Source organism: Colossoma macropomum, unplaced genomic scaffold, assembly GCF_904425465.1.
Source record: "Colossoma macropomum unplaced genomic scaffold, Colossoma_macropomum, whole genome shotgun sequence".
Taxonomy (NCBI): Eukaryota; Metazoa; Chordata; class Actinopteri; order Characiformes; family Serrasalmidae; genus Colossoma; species Colossoma macropomum.
The window spans coordinates 20,445,698-20,464,562 of NW_023494801.1; the positions used below are offsets into that span (position 1 = coordinate 20,445,698).

Genomic DNA, 18,865 nt, shown 5'->3' on the forward strand with positions numbered 1-18,865 from the left:
ACTCTGCTTTCACTCTAACAATGTATATAAAACAACTTACATGGTTTGCGTGGTTTGTGTTTTTTTGTGTTTGTGTCTGTTTGTTCTTTATTTAGTTAAATAAATTAATAATAAATAATAATTCTTTTCTCTTTTCTTTGAGGAAAACTACTTTGTACAAGGCCTTTCTGTTTTTTTTTGTTGTTGTTTTTTTTATAAAAATTCAAAGTGAAAAATAAAATTATGAAGGAGGAGGATACAGTTCACTGGCTGAAAAATGAATGAAGTAGCTTGTGACACTCAACATGGTGTCTGTTTAGGGGGAAAGTCCTGCTCTTCAATAAAAAGAGCCAACCATCTAATTGGTAAACCACAACAAACCACAAGTGATGGGTCAAATGCCCACTCACCCCTGTGGTTAAGATGACTGTGAGTGAATTGTGTATTTGACAGCATCATATTGCATCCGTGGCCTCTGTCTCTCTTTCCTTTGTACAAGCGGGACATGGGTGGGCTCCAGTAGGCCCGAATGAGAGCTCAGCACTCATTTATAGAGCAGCTCAGTGTTGGTTTACATATTCTCTCTGGTACCATCTGCCTCTGCCCAGAAATATGAGGAGACAAAGATCAGCCAGAGTTTCTCCATAGCAGCACCAGAGGAGAGTCCTTTTACTGTCAGATGATCCAAGATATTGCATGTGCGAATACTGGATGGAGATGGATGGAGCCTTATCACGCACAGACAGGCTGCCTGCTGATAGTCATAAATTTCACATGTGGAAGGAGGGGCGTCCCTCATCCCATGAGTGGTGTGCTACGCGTCTGTGTGTATTCTGGAAGACTACAAAGTGCTTCTTTCACTCCCTATTAGCAATGGCAGACAGATTGTGCGCTTGTGCGTGCGCACATCAGTGTGTTCCAGACATCATACGACTGTAACCACATTAAACATCCAGAAGCACAAGCCCTCTCTGAGACAAATGAAAGAGCAGCCCTGAAAGAGCTCCTCCAGTGGCTCTATGGTCTTTTGTTCATTTGCTATTCGCTGTGCTAGTGCTTAGTGAACAATGCGTGACCAGAGTACTTGCACGTTGTTAATGGTGCATTTTTCTCTCACCATAAAGAGCGTAATGCATCACAGCTCTGTACAAACGCTCTTATCTGTGTTCTGATAAGGCTTTTTCTTATTGCTGTTAACCTTTTTTTCACCTCAGGTTCCTTGGCGTTCCCCCAGGAAGAGGAAGCTGCCCGCTGCGAGGCCCGCTGCCCTTCGACCTCATCTATACTGACTACCACGGACTGCAGCAGATGAAGCAGCACATGGGCCTTTCACTCAGGAAGCACAAGTCAGTGTGCATAAATGTGTAATGTCCATGTACTGTAGACTCACTGTCTACTTTATCAGAAACATCGCTCACTGGCCACTTCATCAAAAACTCCTACCTTAAAAGTCCACTGTATAGATGCACAATAACAGTCTGTAATCCATCCTATGAAAGTAACTAGCATTTGCCAGCAAATTTCATGTTGCAGACTTCCGCATCCGAAATATGGTGTCGAGTTCAACTTCAGTGAACTTTGACACACAAATTCAAATCCTCAACCAACAGCACTACAGCTTTGGCTTTGCTGACCTCTGAAAGGATGGCCCTTCAAAGCACTGAACCTGCAAAACTGAGGAAATGTTAATTTAACCAGTGTCTAAACACAAATCTCTTAGCATTTCTTCCCCACTGACTATAAAAAAATACATGAAACCACATGATATGCAGTCAGTCAGGAGACTGTATTATGATTTTGACTTTTGTGGTTTTACTGTTTGTTTTAGACAAGTTAGCCAACTTGCTAAATGTGATGTTACCTGCATGGCTAACTGCAGCTGCATACAAGTCACCCCACAGCCAATGCCAGCTTTCTACACAGATCGCATTTCAAAACTTTGATTTTAGACTAAAATAAAAAAAAAAAATCACCTTGAGTGACCCTCACTCAAATACGCGTACCTTGAGATGCCTTAGGATATTAATAAGATGCCTTAATTATGTTCATTCTATCAAAATTAATGATTGAACATTCCATTTTGTCACTACCAAAACTATCATAACACTGCTAGAACCATGTTTCATTAGGAAGTGTTTTGTTAGTGACAATTTTAGCTCATTTTGAGATGAAAAAAAGGAAATCAGTACAAGACCTGCAAATACAGACTTGAACAGTTGTACATGCATAAGATCATAATAATGTTCATTAAAACACAAAAATGTTTACTTTTTAAAGTGTTGCTTAAGTTTAGAGAAAATATGTTTCTGTAGTGACAATTCAGGTCAAGGTTTCACACTGATTTATAGACTTTGGAACACATTTCCTTCACAACAACGGGATCTTTATGTGTATGATAGGTGATTTAGCCAGATTCTTTACTGTTAGCTCTTTGGCCCACTTTCACCAACCATGCAAGTTATACAGATTTTTGGTATGACTTAGTGTGCAACACTCTACTACCACAAGTATACCATTACGTGATACAATACAACAGTTATGTTCACTTTTGTGTCATTACTGTTTATGGTTATCAAGTTAGCTAGCTTGCTAACTGCACTGACGTGGAGGATTTCATTTATCATCAATCTTTTGGACCAGCTGTGGTCATGTGTGTCAACTGTGACTGCTTTACTGAGTCACTGACTGACCATCTGTCCCTTACACCCTTTGCTAAAACATGCAAGACAGACAGTAGATGTTGCTATACACCTAATTAAAGAAATCTATTAATGCTGGAACCTATTCCAGCGCTCACTGGGTGAAAGGCAGGAAGCACTCTGGACTGGTTGCCAGTCCATCACAGGACTAAAATATAAATAATGAAAATAAATATTGAAAGTAAGGGGACAACATATTCATTGAAACATATCATGGGTCTTACATAAGTAACAAAAGCTCTAATATCAGGGGCAGTAACATCGAGGAGAGTGTTTGAGCTCAGGCTCTTTCTGTCAGTTTGTAATTCTTACATTGTAATAAAGGCAGTGTATGTAATGTTTTTTACTCTACCAGGTAAGGATAAAGAATGTAAACTTGAATATTATTTTAATGTGAATGATATTTTAATAATTATTACTTTGTAACATTAGCTGAATTGGAATCTAAAATGCTAGTGCTATTAGAATATATTAGCAGATAGAGATTTTGTCTTCATGGTTTAATTTATGAAATAGCAGTAGATACAATATTTCACAACTAGAAAGGGAACGAACATGAATACAAGTTGGCTTGAGAAAGTGCTTCAAAAGTTAAAGTGGTTGCAGAACACTGTTGACTGTGTTTGATAATTGAATTGGGTTTATATAGTAACTACAGGTAGTAAGAGGTAAAGGAGTAAGCATTATATAAGTTGTATTACTCATGATATTGAGCATTCCCACATTCATTCCCATGAAAAAAGCGAACACTGTACAAATGTGTTGAAAAAGCACAAGCAACCTGTTCGGGTAGAGATTGTATTCACAAAACCTGAAAGAATCATCCTGCGGCCACTCTTTCTGCAGAATGTGTATGAGCAGTTAAGTCCAGCTATGGCTTCCAAATCAAGATATCAAGCAAACGTAAAGGAGGTTTTGATCTGTACCAAAGTGATAAATCATCTTGATTATGCGTTATTGTCCAGTATAACATATACAGGCATCTATAATTACCTTGTAAATACTGCATCAGCATACACATCACAAGAGCGAAAAACATACAGATCACTAAAATATTTTTTTCCAGCTGTGAAAGGGTCAGTGATAATCTGTCTTTCCTATCAACTACATAATCAAATCAGCAACAGCTGAGCCATGAAGTGGTAGACTACACAAACTCACAAGCACATAAAAATCACCTATCCTATGTAGCGTCACTCACTGCAGTTCCAAACTGCCTCTGGAAGCAACATTAGTACAAAAACTGTGTAAAGAGCTTCATGAAATGTGCTTCCATTGCTGAGCTGCTGCACATAAGCCTAAGATCACTATGCGCAATGCCAAGCATTGAAAAGCGGAATGCCAAGCGGTGAAAAGAATGCCGTCTCTGGACTCCAGAGCAATGGCTACGTGTTCACTGGAGTGATGAATCACGCTTCACTGTCGGTAAGTCTGGTAAATGAATCTGGGTTTGACAAACGCCAGAAGAAAGCTACACACTGGAATGCATATTGCCAACAGTAAAGTTTGGTGGAGGAGGGATGTTTTTCAGGATTTGGGCCCTTTAGTTCCACTGAAGGTTAATGTTAATGCTAACATGTTAACAGCACACAAAACATTTTACACAATTTTTTGCTTTCAATTTTGTGGCAACAGTCTGGGGAAGGCCCTTTTCTGTTTTGTGCCCCTTTGCACAAAGCAAGGGCAGTTAAGACATGGATTGATGAGTTTGGTGTAGAGGGACTCTGGTGGTCTACACAGAGCCCTGACCTCAACTTCACTGAACACCTTTCGGATGAACTGGAACATTAATTGTGAGCCAGGCCTTTTTCGTTCAACACCAGTGCCTGGCCTGACAAATGTTCTTTTGACTGAATGGACACAAATTCCCATAGACACAATCCAAAATCTTGTGGAAAGCCTTTCCAGAGGGGTTGAGGCTCTTATGCCACAAAAGGCGGGGCAAGTCCATATTAATGCCCATGGTTTTGGAATGGGATGTCCAACAAGCTTGTATAGCTATGACGCTTGGGTGTCCACATTCTTTTGGCCATTTAGTAAACATTTCTGAATGGTCTATATGTGTCAGGCATCTAGAAGTAAGACTGCTTTAAGTTCAGATGACATGTGACAACAGCACTCAATAAAAAATAGGTCCTACATCAGCACCCTTACTCAAATAAGTAAAACAGGCAATATAAGCTTGTTTCCTCAGTGATGTAAATCCACAAGCTGTCCCACATCACACTGTCATTCACTTCCAACTGACTCAGCAGACCTATTCCCACGGGAATCTGCTCTGTACAGCAGTTTGCTTCCATCAATGGGGCAAATAATGAAGAGATTAAGACCGGAGCAGTTACTCGACAGCATTGAATCCTCAAAGCTGCCTTGTGTAAAGTGATCCTGAAAGTTGCTTCATACATTATGGATAATATTTGTGTCTCACAACTCATGTTGAAACTGCTTCATGCATAAAGCATCGCAATTATTGTAATTCTTGGTAGCTCAATTAGAGGCTGTCTTTCTGATAATGGGATTGTAAAAAATCTCAGTAAAAAACTATGGCTCCAGCAGAGGAAGGGGAGGAAAAGAGGCTGATTTGTCAGGCGTAATGAATCCATTTAGCCTTTAGACTTAGCCACATTTTTTTTTTTGTTTTATTGCCAAGCATGGCTCCATTCTATTTTCTCTTGAGCTGCATATTTAATTTCCTCCTGAACGCACCGGAGCAGGGGGCCCGAGCCTTGCTTTGACTCAAATTAATTAGGATCGCACAAACACACGGCACAAACCATTGCAAAGCTAAATGGCAGGGTTTTATATATTGACTTTTGTGGAACTTCGCGAGTAATTTGTTCAGGGTCCACCTCTTGGCGCCCCACATACAGAAATCTTTTCATAGGTCTAAACTGTTTCTGTGCAGTGACCCAAAAGAGGAAGGGACAGCAAAGAAAATAAGGTGCTGTGAACTGAACTGTGAATAAATACAGACAGCGGTAGCCCACCACTGCTAACTCAATTAGCCAGTGTGGAAACAGGCCTTACAGTTTAGCCAGTTCAGAGCAGCGATGTCACTTGCTTAATGTTGTATAATATATTGAGAAACCTAAGCACTTTTGATCACAGTGTCATTGCAGGGTTACCAGATCACTGGAAGCTTGTGTGCATGTGTGTGAGAGACTTTCATTTCCTGGCCCGAGGACCCAGACTGCACTTTGAGGTTATTTGCTGATAGATTAGATCTGCTCTACTTGAGTCAGTCAGAGTTCTGCAGTCAGTATGATTCCTCGAGACCACACTGCAGAGAACTGAGACGTGTTGTGGTGCTTATAACATGAAACCAGCTTTAATGGAGCGTCTCTCAAAAATACACAACATTACTGAGCAAATGCAAATATATATATAGAGTTTTTAATAAAGTGGTCAGGGAGTGGATATAAATATACTCACCATGCACTTTATTACAAACTTCTACTTCGTACTTCCACTCACTGGCAGCTTCATGAGGTCCTTTCATCTTTGAGAGAGAGGAGAAAATCAAGCTCTGCTCTTACTTCAGGAAAAAAAAGGGTTTCTGTCTATCCGCTGTGAGAAGACAACTCAACACTGTGGCTCTAAAAGGATGTGTAGCTGTCAAGAAGCACTTACTGAGAAAAGGAAATGGACAAAAAAGAACAACGTTTGTAAACCAAACAAAGAAGCTGCTGGTGTTCTCAAAACAATGGACTGACCACCCCAGAGTCCAGACCTCAATTGTACTGCATGTGTTTGGGATTACTTGGGTCATGTGAAGCAGAAAATGCAACCAACTTCTAAGACTGAATTTGGGAGGTGTGGAAAAATATCCCTGCAGATTTCTGTGAAAAGCTGAAATCGAATCTTCTGGAAAAAAAGGAAGCTGTAATAAAGGCAAGCAACAGATGGACGCACTGAATACTGAAAAGATGATATTATATTTAGCTGTTAAGGCTTCAGAGTAATTTTCTGTTATATATATCTTTTCATTTTTTTCCCCTGATGCTATAAAAAATAAATAACTTGCACTCATTGGCAGTTTTAACTGTAAAAAAACTGAATAAAGATAGAACTGCTGTTTTTGTTACAATTTGGCTTGACAAATAAAGTAATGCTAACTTGGATGTATTTACCAGCCTATAGATCTGTTACTAGGCTAGCAGTCAGGATTGGTTGACACCACAGGGATTACCAATGATTGCATGATGTATTTTGCATAATGCATGCTGGGTATTGCAGTGAGACATGAAAATGATATAAAACTGTGTGTGGCACTGGTGTAAGTGTATCAGGTACAGTGGTGTGCATCAACAGATGGGCTACAGTCTCTAACTGTACACCAGCAAGGTGAAGCTACAAGGTAAATGTTTCTAATAAAGTGGCCAGTGGGTGTACAGTTGTATGCAAAGGCACCCCCTGGTCAAATGACATGGTCTGTTGATTTTCCATGCACAATTTTTAATTATTTGCTGAGTTTAGCATATTGGAAAAAAGTTAAACTAACCAACTGAGCCAAATTTTATTGTTGTTCTTTTGTCCATAATGTCAAATTCAGCAAATAAACATTATTGTGCATTAATTTTCCAATTGTACTCTGTTTATATTTGGTCTCTCTCTGTCCTGCTTTGATTCACTCGAGAGAAAGAAGGCAGCCTGGCTGACAGGATCTGTCTTTCAATGGTTTCGTTTTCAGAAAGATAGAGAAAGCTCTGCTTGCAGTGGCATCCAAGGATGACTGAACCCAGCATGGGGTTAGACTTAACCCCACTGTGGATCAGCCCCCATTGGGGGAACTGATCAGAGCGAGCAATGGGATCAATGGCATCACTCCTGTTAGTGAAAAAGAACAAAAGAACAAATCCTCTTTAGCTAAGCATCCATGGTGATGTGGGAGGGGGCAACATCTTCAATTCTGAAGTTGTTTTTGCAAAATTTAGGCTTGATCTGTGAAACACAAGGCCACTTCAGACAGCTTAGGACACCAAGATCTGATGTTCTGATGTTCTGATGTTTTTAGCCAACAAACCAGGTCGCTGCTTCCTGCTGTTATCGACAGGTGGTCTCCCAGTCATCATAATGACAGAAAATTGCTCCAATTGTCTGTACTTATATCAAACCACTGCCTTCACTGGAACAGCCTCCATCTGCTAAAGATGGGTCTTTTCTTTAGTTTCCTTGGTATCATTAATATGAAAACTCCTCAATTTGCTATTCTTTAAAAATGAAAGGTGCCAATTGATTGTTCGTTAAAGCAGATGTTTTCATACTACTTCTCAGGGTGTCCTAGGTCATATGGTTTTGCTCCAACCTAACTTACAATGAACAGGACTAGAACCCACATCATCTGGTGGACCCTGAGGACCAGTTTAAGAACCTTTTAACTGGTTCTCTTTTTAACTGCTTTAAAGAACTATTTTTGGTATGATATGTAAGTATGAAGAACCTTAACCTTTACAAAATGTACACATTCTTGCAAAATATAAAGGTTTTTTTCTTTGAATCTTACATCTAAGGCAAGAACTATTGAGGAACCTTTATTTTTAAGAGACTAGCTTTATTTTTAAGAGAAGCTACCTAGACTCCAAAAGGAAAAGATGTCAAACGACAGAGGTCTGTCAGTACTGTGACACACAGGACATGAACTGGTGTCATCTTAACTTCTAATCGCTTCACCGCACCCCTTTTCTTCTCTCCGACAGGTGTCACATTCGAGTGATTGACACGTTTGGCACAGAGCCAGCGTATAACCATGAAGAATATGCTACGCTACATGGCTACAGGACCAACTGGGGCTACTGGAACCTCAACTGCAGGCAGTACATGACCATGTTCCGTAAGCAGGGTTTTGTTTTTGACTCAGTGCTGTGGAAGAACCCTTTAAATGGCTAGGTAGAATGAGAGAGATGTGAGGCAAGTTGTAGTGTGTGTTTGAGCGTGTGCTGTGTGTGTGTTTATAGCTCACTGGGCTGCAGCTGCTACTGGGCCATGCCTAGGGTGTATGTTGGCAGTCAAACAGAACGTGTTTATGTGAGAGGCAAAGCAGATGTTCACAGTCACAGCTGGAGAGGCCTGTCTGTGCGTCTGTTTTTCTGTCTGTGTCCTCTTGCAACCTTTTACAGTCACTTGAAATTTACATGGAAGTAAAAACTGAAAAATGAAGGCCACTTCCATAAACATAAGATGATGAAATAACTGTTTGGAAGAAGGACCACACCTCCTCTCTCCTATGTAATAGTGGACAGTTTTTAAGAGGGGGTTAAGTAAGTTTGCCAGGTCCAGCAAAATTAAAAATGTATCCAGTTGCAAAAGAAATAAGCTGCTTCAATTTCATTTTATATATTTCAAATATATACGTCTTGGTAAAGTAGCCCAAGTAGCCTGGGAAAACTGTGAACCTGCTAGTGTGGTAAGAGCGCCCCCGTGGAAAATCATTAGCCTGTTAAATGTGAGTGAGTGAGTTACAAGGAAGGTACATGAGGTGCTTAACCTCATTAAAAACAGTAAACAGTATTTATAAATAACTTTTCGCTTAAAACAATGTGTAAAACAAAGTTATAGGTAGGACATTTTATTTATTGGATACAGTTCATATGTGACATTTACATAGTTAAACAAAAAATATATTTAAACTAGCAAACTAAATTGTGGGCTTTAGTCTGATTCCAGTGAGTGTATTCATTTGTCATTTGTAAGTCTGTTTCGGCAGAATCCATTCCCCCCCCAGCCCAGACATGCCACTGCTACGTAACTTCCTATGTACAGTGCCCACACTCTTGGGGTACTCTACAAGTTATAACTCATTTTTTTATTACTTTCTGAGATAAAGTTATCATTTATTCATTCACATCCATCAGAAAAGCTATAACAACAAACAATAACAACCAGGTTTACTAACTATAACTTAAAATTAGCCCACCAATTAAATGAAAACTTAAGTAAAGTGAGTTTAAGTACTAAAACATTGGGACAAACAATTTTCCACCATATTATTCAGTATTTTATTCGTTGCATATCCCTTCTTTTGGATGACAGCATGAAGTCTTCTAAGCATGGGGTGCAAGAGTTTGCACAACTGATGCTCAGCCAGAGCATGGCTGAACACTTCAGTACATTTTTCACTCCTAATTATATTTTTTTAAGTGATTCTGTCATCTTTCTCCCAGACATTTTATTACCAAAACACAATTTTTTTCTCTCAAATTAATTCAACTCAATATTCGAGTTTTCTTAATTTTGTTGATTTGTCTATCTTTCAGAATGTTAATGAAATTTATAGTTAGGTGAAAGTTAGCTTGCTATTGTTCAGTTGGAAAGTATTGATTGATAAGTCATAATATAGCTGAAGTGACTTTTGAATATGGTAAAGCATAATTTCTACAATACACTGACAAATTAAATCATTCTATGATAGAAGTGTTCCAAAACTACTTTTGAGTACTGTATTTCCATTGCTGCTTTCTGTTTCTTCTTGTAAACAGTGGTCTGCTCAAGGTGTCTTGATGTATGAGTGAGCTGGTGGTACTGAAGTGCTTCCACAAGTCTTTTCCAAGACAGGCAGCAGAGGTCAACACACCTGCAGACTAAGCGAACACAGGCATATCCATATTCATAAACCAAACAGACTGACTCGGGTCAAAAGCTGAGAAAATAAGACAAGAGGTGAAAAACATCAAAATAGGAAACTAGAGAGGAACATGAGGTATAAGAAAACAAAACAAGACACTGTTGACACAATTGTCACTGAAAAAGATAGTGACTATACAGAGAGTAATTCTAATTATTTACAGACTGTAGTCCATCTGTTGCTGCATAATTTATCAGCCGCTCACCACCACAGGACCACCATTTTATTTGTCAATATTAAAACACTGTATTGTTTTGGAATAATATAAGAATAATGTCATGCATTTTCTCATATATATTCATGAGAATATATATGAATTGAATTTTATATGAATTGGTTGAATTTTATTGCTAATTACATTTTTGCCTTTTCCATTATGTCACTATAGTTCTTAATTTGATCTGCATGTTGCTATAAATGTTTTAGCAAAATACCTTAATAATGATATCATGATATTTAAGCAGAAATAATAATGACTATTAATAACTGTTTTGGCATAACAACAACAGTAAATGCATATTCAGAACGACTGCATTTGTAACAAACGGGCAGGGCAGGTTAGTGCTTCTTTCATTTGTCATTACTCACTGTAACTAAACCATCCAGGAACCAGCCAAAATGATCTCATGTATATTCAACAAGCGGGGATGATGTCCATCCCTGCACTCACACCAATTTAGCACCAGTGGTATCAGGCACAGCAGTGTTGCTGGAGTTTTTACACATATCAGTGACACTGCTAGGTTAAGAGTGGCCACCATCCAGAACTATTCAGCTCATAGTGTTCCTGTGGTCAGAACCTGACCACTGATGAAAGGCTAGAGGACTAACACAAAATGTGCAGTCTCTGTCTGTACACCAAAGTAGGTGTTTCTAATAAAGTGGACTATGAGCAGTGTTTAAAAAAAATATATCAGCCTGATACACTCAGTCACACCATACACACACAATACAGCAGCACTAACACAGCAGACTACCATGCCATATGTCAGTATTACTGCTGTGTATATCAGGGTTGGAAATTTTTTTTTTTCTTCCATCTTTTTTTTTTTATTTTTTATTACCAGTCACTTTCCTGTTATCACCAGCAGTATGAAAAGCAAAGTGACACTAAGTGTCAATGGATAGCCAGCATTACTTTTATGCTAACTACATGTAGCTAGCTAGCTAATGACATTACATGACAGCGATATTCTGACCTAACATTAGTAAATAGACTAAAAAAAGGCAACTTATTTGCATTGCCATTCGTAATCTCGAAATGACCTACCTTTTTTCTCAATTGTGTGGGCATTCCTAAACAGTATGCTCATTTTCAGGATGGTAAGTGCCTCAATGGCAGCCATATTTTCCAGGGCTGAGTTTCCCTTATCTTTTTTACCTAGACATGTCATTTGGATGAATTATGGCCCTTTATGGCTTCCAATTTAGGTTTTTAGTCTCGACAATGAAACTATTAGTTCTCTTACTGGCATCCAAAGCGTGTTGACGACAAACCAAACAGAACATCATCTGGCTTGTCTCTTCATGAACTAACCAATCACCGGACTCTTCATTGTCAGCTTTTCTCCACATCTCATTGAAAAAACATTTTTTGAACTCCACCTCTTTGGCCTGTGTTTTCTCCTGGGAGGTTTTCTCTGCAGAACTCGTAACCCCTGGGATGAAATGCCACACTGTTTTTATGCTTATTTGCTATAACGTTAGCCTGGGCTACTTGACCTAAGGTGATTCTTTTAACCGTTGCAAGTCAGCATTCTATGCTCAAGTTGCCACGGTAGCCCTGTGTTACCTTGCTGAAGTGTCTGAGGGAAGCAGGCAGACTCGCAATTCAGTCTGCATTGTGAAGTGTCACAAATTGCTCTGCAACAATCACATTATTTGTTTGCATATGCTATTTTTATTTACGTGGTTGTAGGTTGAGCAAATTCACCCACCACTACAAAAGATCAGCCACATTTGGCGGGTGCTAATATCCAACCCTGGTGTGTATACATGTAAGGACTAACAAGACACAGGTGGAAACAACTACAGGTGTACATGATGAACGAGAAGGTGCCAGGACAGAGACAGGCTGTAGGATTCCATGACACTTGTGATAAACGTTTTGCATACCACCTCCTCACCATATCCTACATATTCCTCCTGACCTTTACACTGTCCCTCAGCCAGTGCAGAAGCTGTCTAGAAATCCAGCACAATTTCTACACTCTTCAATCAGTTTCTACCATCCTGCACTCACTTTTTATAGATTGTTCTGCCCATGTAATGTTTAATTCTCAATCTGTAACCAACTCCATGAAATATGCCTGCTCAGACCGCAGTTTGTAAAGGGGAAACAAAAATGAATAGTTTCTTAATAAGAATTTGTGAGATTTACTGGATTTTGATCTGCTCTCACACAGCGCACACTCCTGACAACTCTTTCATGGGTTTCGTGGCTGAAGAAATGAACCAGACCGAGAGGCTCAACATTCAGCGAGAGAAAGTCAACAACATGGCTGTGGTCTATGGCAAAGAGGCCAACATGTGGAAGGTAGGCATGGACACGCATAGACACACTTGTTTTTATACGCTGTCAGTACATCAGTGTATGACCAAAAGTATCCAGACATCTCTTCTAAATAGAATTCAGGTACTTTAAAGTGCGTCCATTGAAGACACATGGGTTCAATTGTACACACACAGCTTTTGGTCAGTTTCTATAGAAAGGCAGTCAATGGGATGTTCTGTGGCAGCTGCATGTCACCATGGCTAATGCAAAGCCCCCCAGCGTTGGGCTGTGAATCAGTGAAACCGCATTCTCTGGAGTGATGGAGCTCCATCCAGTATTTTAGAACAAGTTGGAGTGGCGTTTGTGATTCAAAACTAATTTTCCAACATCAGTAGCTTACTTTGTTAATGCTCTTGTGACTGCAATTGATCACTTAATCTCTTTGGAGTTAAGAAGGCAGTTTATTATCTGGTGTGTGTGTTTTTTCATGCCTCTCTTGCATTTTGATTTTTTTTAGCATTTTTTTTTAGCATTTCAAGCAATACATTATTGAAATAATGTATTGTTTTAAAGACAGATTATTTAAAAGCTAAGTCCTCCTAGTAGTGAGCTTGAAGCATGCTCATTTCAAAAAATGTTGCACCAAATTAAGTTTTTGCAAATTTGAGACAAAATCAGATCACATTAGTGTAACCAAAATTTAGCCACAATGCCTTAAACCAGTAAATTTTAAGATTACGATAATTTACTGCACAAGATCTTTATTCTTATATTTTACAAAATCGTTTTTGGATGCTGATTTCTAGCTGTGTTTTTGTCCTTAAAAGGTACTAAAACAAACACATGCAGATGCACAGTAAACAACAAAAGAAGCACCTCATGAATATTTTACCACATAGGAGTGCAGGATTTATGATCATCAGCCTCTTCATTTGTCATCGAATCTAATTTCTGTGTGCCGCATGATATGGTTTATACAGACTGAAGGGCCTCTGAGTGCCACCTCACTCATGTAAAGACTCAAGACTGATGAGAACATAATGAGCTCTTTTCACACTGACTGATCGAGCTACCAAGACACACGCGTCCTCTTGAGCTGCATCTGTTTATGAGCATTATAAATCCTAAGTCGACGGCGGCCTCGGTAATAACTCTCTGATGAATTGTCTGACGCCTTCACCTGGTAAGTGGTGCCAGGTCTTTGCTTGTAATGTGAAGAGGCCCTTGTCTCTGAGGAGCGAGTATCATTTTACACCCCTGAAAAGTGTAGTAGACTCGGCACTTTCTGACAGCGCCTATGCTGGAACGCACAGAGATGGATTGCCTTGTTCTTATCATGGCTTGTTGGGTACACTGATAGTGTTGAGCAGCAGCGGCATTTTGGACAGCATGCGGTTAGCAATGTGACGCTTGTTGTGATGAAGAGAGCAGAGAAGAAAACAGCGTGTAAACATCAACACAGGAAGATGCACTCACTGCTGCTTCTTCTAAAACCTGTCAAATAGCAGACTTTGAAGGACCCATAGCATAGAAATCCTTGCTTTTTAAAAATAAGAGTTGGATGTACTATGTGAACATGGTTAAAAGGGGATCTATTATTATTTTCTGGTTTACCCCTTTCCTTTAGTGTGTTATATAGCTTTTTGTGCAACACTCTGCAATGTTACAAAGCTCAAAGTATATGCCAGAGGGAGTAACTCACTTTTCTCAGCTGTCTGAAATGGCTTGTTGGAATTCCAGCCCCTTTTTCTGTTACAAGATGATGTCATCCCGTAACACAAACGCAAGCATGCCCTCACACAATGCACAGCAAATACTGAAGGCCGGGATTAGTTCAGTTGTAGGCATGTTGAGAAGATGCTGACCTGACTTTAAGGACGGGACTCTGGCTCAAAGTAATATAGCAGAACCGACGCCATTGGAAAAATAGTCACAGTGGTGTTTACAGCTGTTCGGTACAGCAGAGTCTGTCTGCAGACTACAAGACAGGGGCGGAACATGTAGAGGCAGAATTGCTCTGGCAATTGACCAATTAGAGTACACTGGGCTCATCAGGAACAGGGGCTTAAAGACACAGGAGCTCTAACAGAGCTTCAGAGGGTGAATAAAGATGTACAATATGAGAAAAATAATGTATTTTTGGAACATAACATGTAAATCTATTCTAGTAGACCCCAAAAATTAAATTATGCAGACTGAAAATGAGCATAATAGGTCCCCTTTAAAGTTTCAAAACAGGCCATGTATTACCAGGTCAATACAGCCAATATTCATAGTATTTGATTACGTAATTAAGAATGCCCTATCACCATTTTGGTAGGCGGGCATAGTCAGAGTTACAGCTTGCCTACTAAAATGGTGATGGGGCGTTCTTAATCACAAAGAAGATGAAAAGCTGTGTGGACACTTTAAATGCACTCTCCAGAAAATGCAACAATTAGATGAGCTTGATTGGTGGACTGGATTCATATAACCTGAACACCTTCAGTTCAGAAGATTTACATGCATGATATTTTACAAAAATGAGTAAAAGTGGTTCTTAAATAAGAAACAAAATTAAGCTGCAGTTGCAGCTGGCTTCTTAATAAAGTTTCCCATTCCACCTTAAATGGCACAGCAGTGACATTTAGGCAACCTATGAGCAAATTTTAGGAATGAATTTTGAAAAAGAAGCTGCTGCATAAGAACATCATGTCACTGGAAAATTTCTAGACCTTTACCTCAGTAAATGCATCCTTAATCAGAAAATAACTTTCAACATTCACTTGGAAATGCTTAATGTGCAGTTACCTAGTGGCACAGCAAAGCTATAATCAGCCACTGGAGCTCCTTGCTTGTTGAACCTGTCTCACTGGCTGATCTAAGGTTGTGTCCCAAACCACACACTTCCATACTTTACCTACTACACTATTGAGGGCCCTGGAAATAATAGAGTTCCATAGTATTGAGAGTGCTAGTATGTGATTTGGGACACAGAACAATTAACACAGTGGGAAATGTTAGCCATTTAGATCTCAACTTTTGTTTGTCACTACAGCAACAAATCAAATAAAATCAAAGCAATACAAATGTGGGTTTTACTGCCTCAGTTATGGCTTTATTTTCTCATAATAAACAGCTACGGCACTGCCAAGTGAACTTGAAGTTGCTTACTGAAATCATGGCAGCATGATTGAGTGACACCATAGAAAAACTATGAATTTGATCATTTTGATGAAATAGCTCAAAACATCTCCATAAATATTTGAGTGTCATCAGCATTACACAGATAAACAATATTATTATCGTTTAGGTGAAGCCTAATGATCTATTTAAACTCAAGGCATAAACTGGGATAGTAAGAAGCTAAATATATACAAAAACATGATTTATAGGATATTTTCTTTTGGGAGGTGTCTGTCCCAAACCCTAAATTCTAAATTTCAACTTGAAAATAATACTTTCTTTTTTAAAGACCTTTTTGTTTTTTGGGGTTTTTTTTTCCAAGTGAAATGAAAAGAGTTAAATTAATCACGAGTTTATTTTTTTACATTAAGCAACTTAAAAATTCTTTTCAAAATGCTGTGCCAGATTTTCATGTCACTACCGAAACAAGTTTTAGTTGGTAGGCGAAGCCTCATTTTAGCCACACCTTTGCATTTTAGAGCAGGAAGTGAGACTGTGTCCCTGTCCCTCATGGCCACATGGTGAGTAGTTAGACCTCATTGTTTTGAAGTAAATGTGTCTCAAAGTCTGAAAATCAGTCTGTAATATTAAGAATTGACTACCAAAACCATGTTTTCTGCAATTAAATAATGAAGTACTTTAGCTTAAATACAAAATATTATTATTTTATGTGTGTACATCTGTTCGAAGCTGTGTTTGCTGGTCATGTACTGGCTAGCATTTTTGAGTTATGCTCAAAAATAGCTAAAATTGCCATTACCGAAACATATAGTACAGTTTTGGTCATTTTAATTTTTTCAGGTTGGATCCCAGTATTTGTCATTTTCATGAGAATAACCCATATATGAAAACAGTTTGTTCTGAGTTCCTCTTCACAATTCAGATGTCACAACCAGGAATGCATCAGCATATGACCACCTATTCAGCCTGCTGCAGTTTGGCCCTTCCCATTCACATTGAAGTGATAAGGAACTCTGTTACTGCAGACAGTCTCTAGCTATTCAAATGAAGCACAGTACAGGGCACTTTTGAAAGGGTCAACCAGTGAGAACAGAGATCATTATCACACATCATTCCTTAAAGATACGGTAATAAAAACCGTCCTCATTTCTAAGGAATGAACTGAGGTTGGAAGATTGTCATAAAATGAATCATGACTATTTTTGCACATAAAACCTCATAAATCTTATAAGTGGGTTTAAGAAAAAGCATAAACTGCAGGAAAAATGTAGAATATGGGCCCCTTAATCCTACAGAACATGCACTCAATTTGCCAGACACTGGAGTGATTTGTCCTCTGATGCCTCAGCCTACACAAATGGCAGTTTCTGACCATCTGCAGTAGAATCTCCTTCAACTGAGTGATGCCCTCTAAGCCCTGTCACCCCAAATCGCTTCTGTGGTCCAGGTGTCACTTAGCTTCATTGCTGTGCCACGCTTGGAGGGGAAAAAACATAATCTTCTCTTTTTCTATTTCTCTTTCTTTTTCTTTATATCTCCATCTGCTCTTGCACCATTCTCAGCTCCAGGTAAGTGAGAGACGTAATAGATTGTTAGATGAAAACAAATCCCGCAGCATATGGCCTACTGTGCATGAAATATTTCCTCTCTGCTGTTATAAGTGCTGTAAAGTGGAGGACAGGCAGCTGCGGCGTGCAATCATCATTTGAAAGAAAGATTTTGGAGGAGCTGTGTAATGAATCCACAATGCACTAGACACTGCCGCTGTGATATTAAACCTGAAAATATCTTTATATGTCCCTGTGTCTACATAGTAAATCATAAGTTGAAGAAGAAAAATAAAGCATTTTACCAGCTAATCAGATGATCTGAATCAGAAAACATGGAGCAGGAGAAGCACAAACTGATGTTAGCTAGCATTTCATTCACTAATTAAAGGTTTATTATGACTGTCCAAAGGGGTCTGTTTTTCAGGAAGCAAACAAGAGAATATAAATAAGGTTCCTGACAACAACCATTTTACTTCTACCTATCTACACCTTTGTAACTGAGCACTGAGCGAAGAGATGTCAAAGAAATGGAGAACGTGCAATACTGTGAAAAAAGTCAAAGACCACCCTTAATTTGTTTTTAGTCAAAATGACTATTAAGTACGGTTATTCATTCAATTTATGAATTTTCCGCTTCTCACCATCCAAGTAATCCCAAACACATTTAGTGATGTTGAGGTCTGGACTCTGGGGTGGTCAGTCCATTGTTCAACAAAGCAACAAAGGATTGACTTGTGAGCTCATAGTAACTACCGAGGCCCACAGCATCCATGGAACAGGTCAAAGTGACAGTGACTGGATCAGATGCTGACTCTGCTGTGGGTTACTACAAGGAATTGTATTTTGATGTACTGGACAAATCCGTTCAAGAAATCCGTGATTGTTTTCGGGACAATTACGTGGAAAGCCTAATCGCACTGAAAAACAACTGAGGCATACCTGGCATTTGTTTGTCATCGCTATGGATTTCCCAAAGAGGAAATGAGTGCAGAGCTGTCCCTCTTCAATGCCATCAGAAGAAATCAGCTTCGAACAATGCTTAACACTTTTTAAGGCCTCTTTTTAAAGATCTGGGTGATAGCCTAGTAAACGTCGGTAGCCTCTTCAGGTTGTTCCTCACCGTGCCAATGACCAGTGCATTATGTGAAACGAACTTTTCTTGTTTGCATCGAGTGAAAACTTACATGAGAATCACTGGCTGTGTTTACCTGCAAAGATTTTTGCCAATCCGATTGAATACATTCTGATTACAGATTAAGACTGAGGTGTTTATATGCTCACTCTACTCAACAATCTGTTATAAATCTCTGTTTACATGCACACTACAAGAAATCCAATCCAAAATTATGCTCTTGTGTAGACTACCACTTAGTGTAGACGTTACCATGACAACAGG

At 39.1% G+C, this 18,865-nt stretch overlaps 1 protein-coding gene across 2 annotated transcripts in view; it reads left to right on the forward strand.

Moving 5' to 3' along the window:
• Positions 1-18,865, forward strand: part of LOC118821225 (alpha-1,6-mannosylglycoprotein 6-beta-N-acetylglucosaminyltransferase B-like) — a 144,511-nt gene that overhangs the window by 110,027 nt on the left and 15,619 nt on the right. The window contains exons 9-12 of one of the 2 annotated variants that reach the window (XM_036589750.1): positions 1,194-1,325; positions 8,375-8,508; positions 12,705-12,835; positions 17,482-17,487. In XM_036589750.1, the coding sequence (XP_036445643.1) occupies positions 1,194-1,325; positions 8,375-8,508; positions 12,705-12,835; positions 17,482-17,487 (403 nt within the window). The remainder of the gene's footprint in view (positions 1-1,193; positions 1,326-8,374; positions 8,509-12,704; positions 12,836-17,481; positions 17,488-18,865) is intronic. The other variant, XM_036589749.1, reaches the window with a different exon arrangement.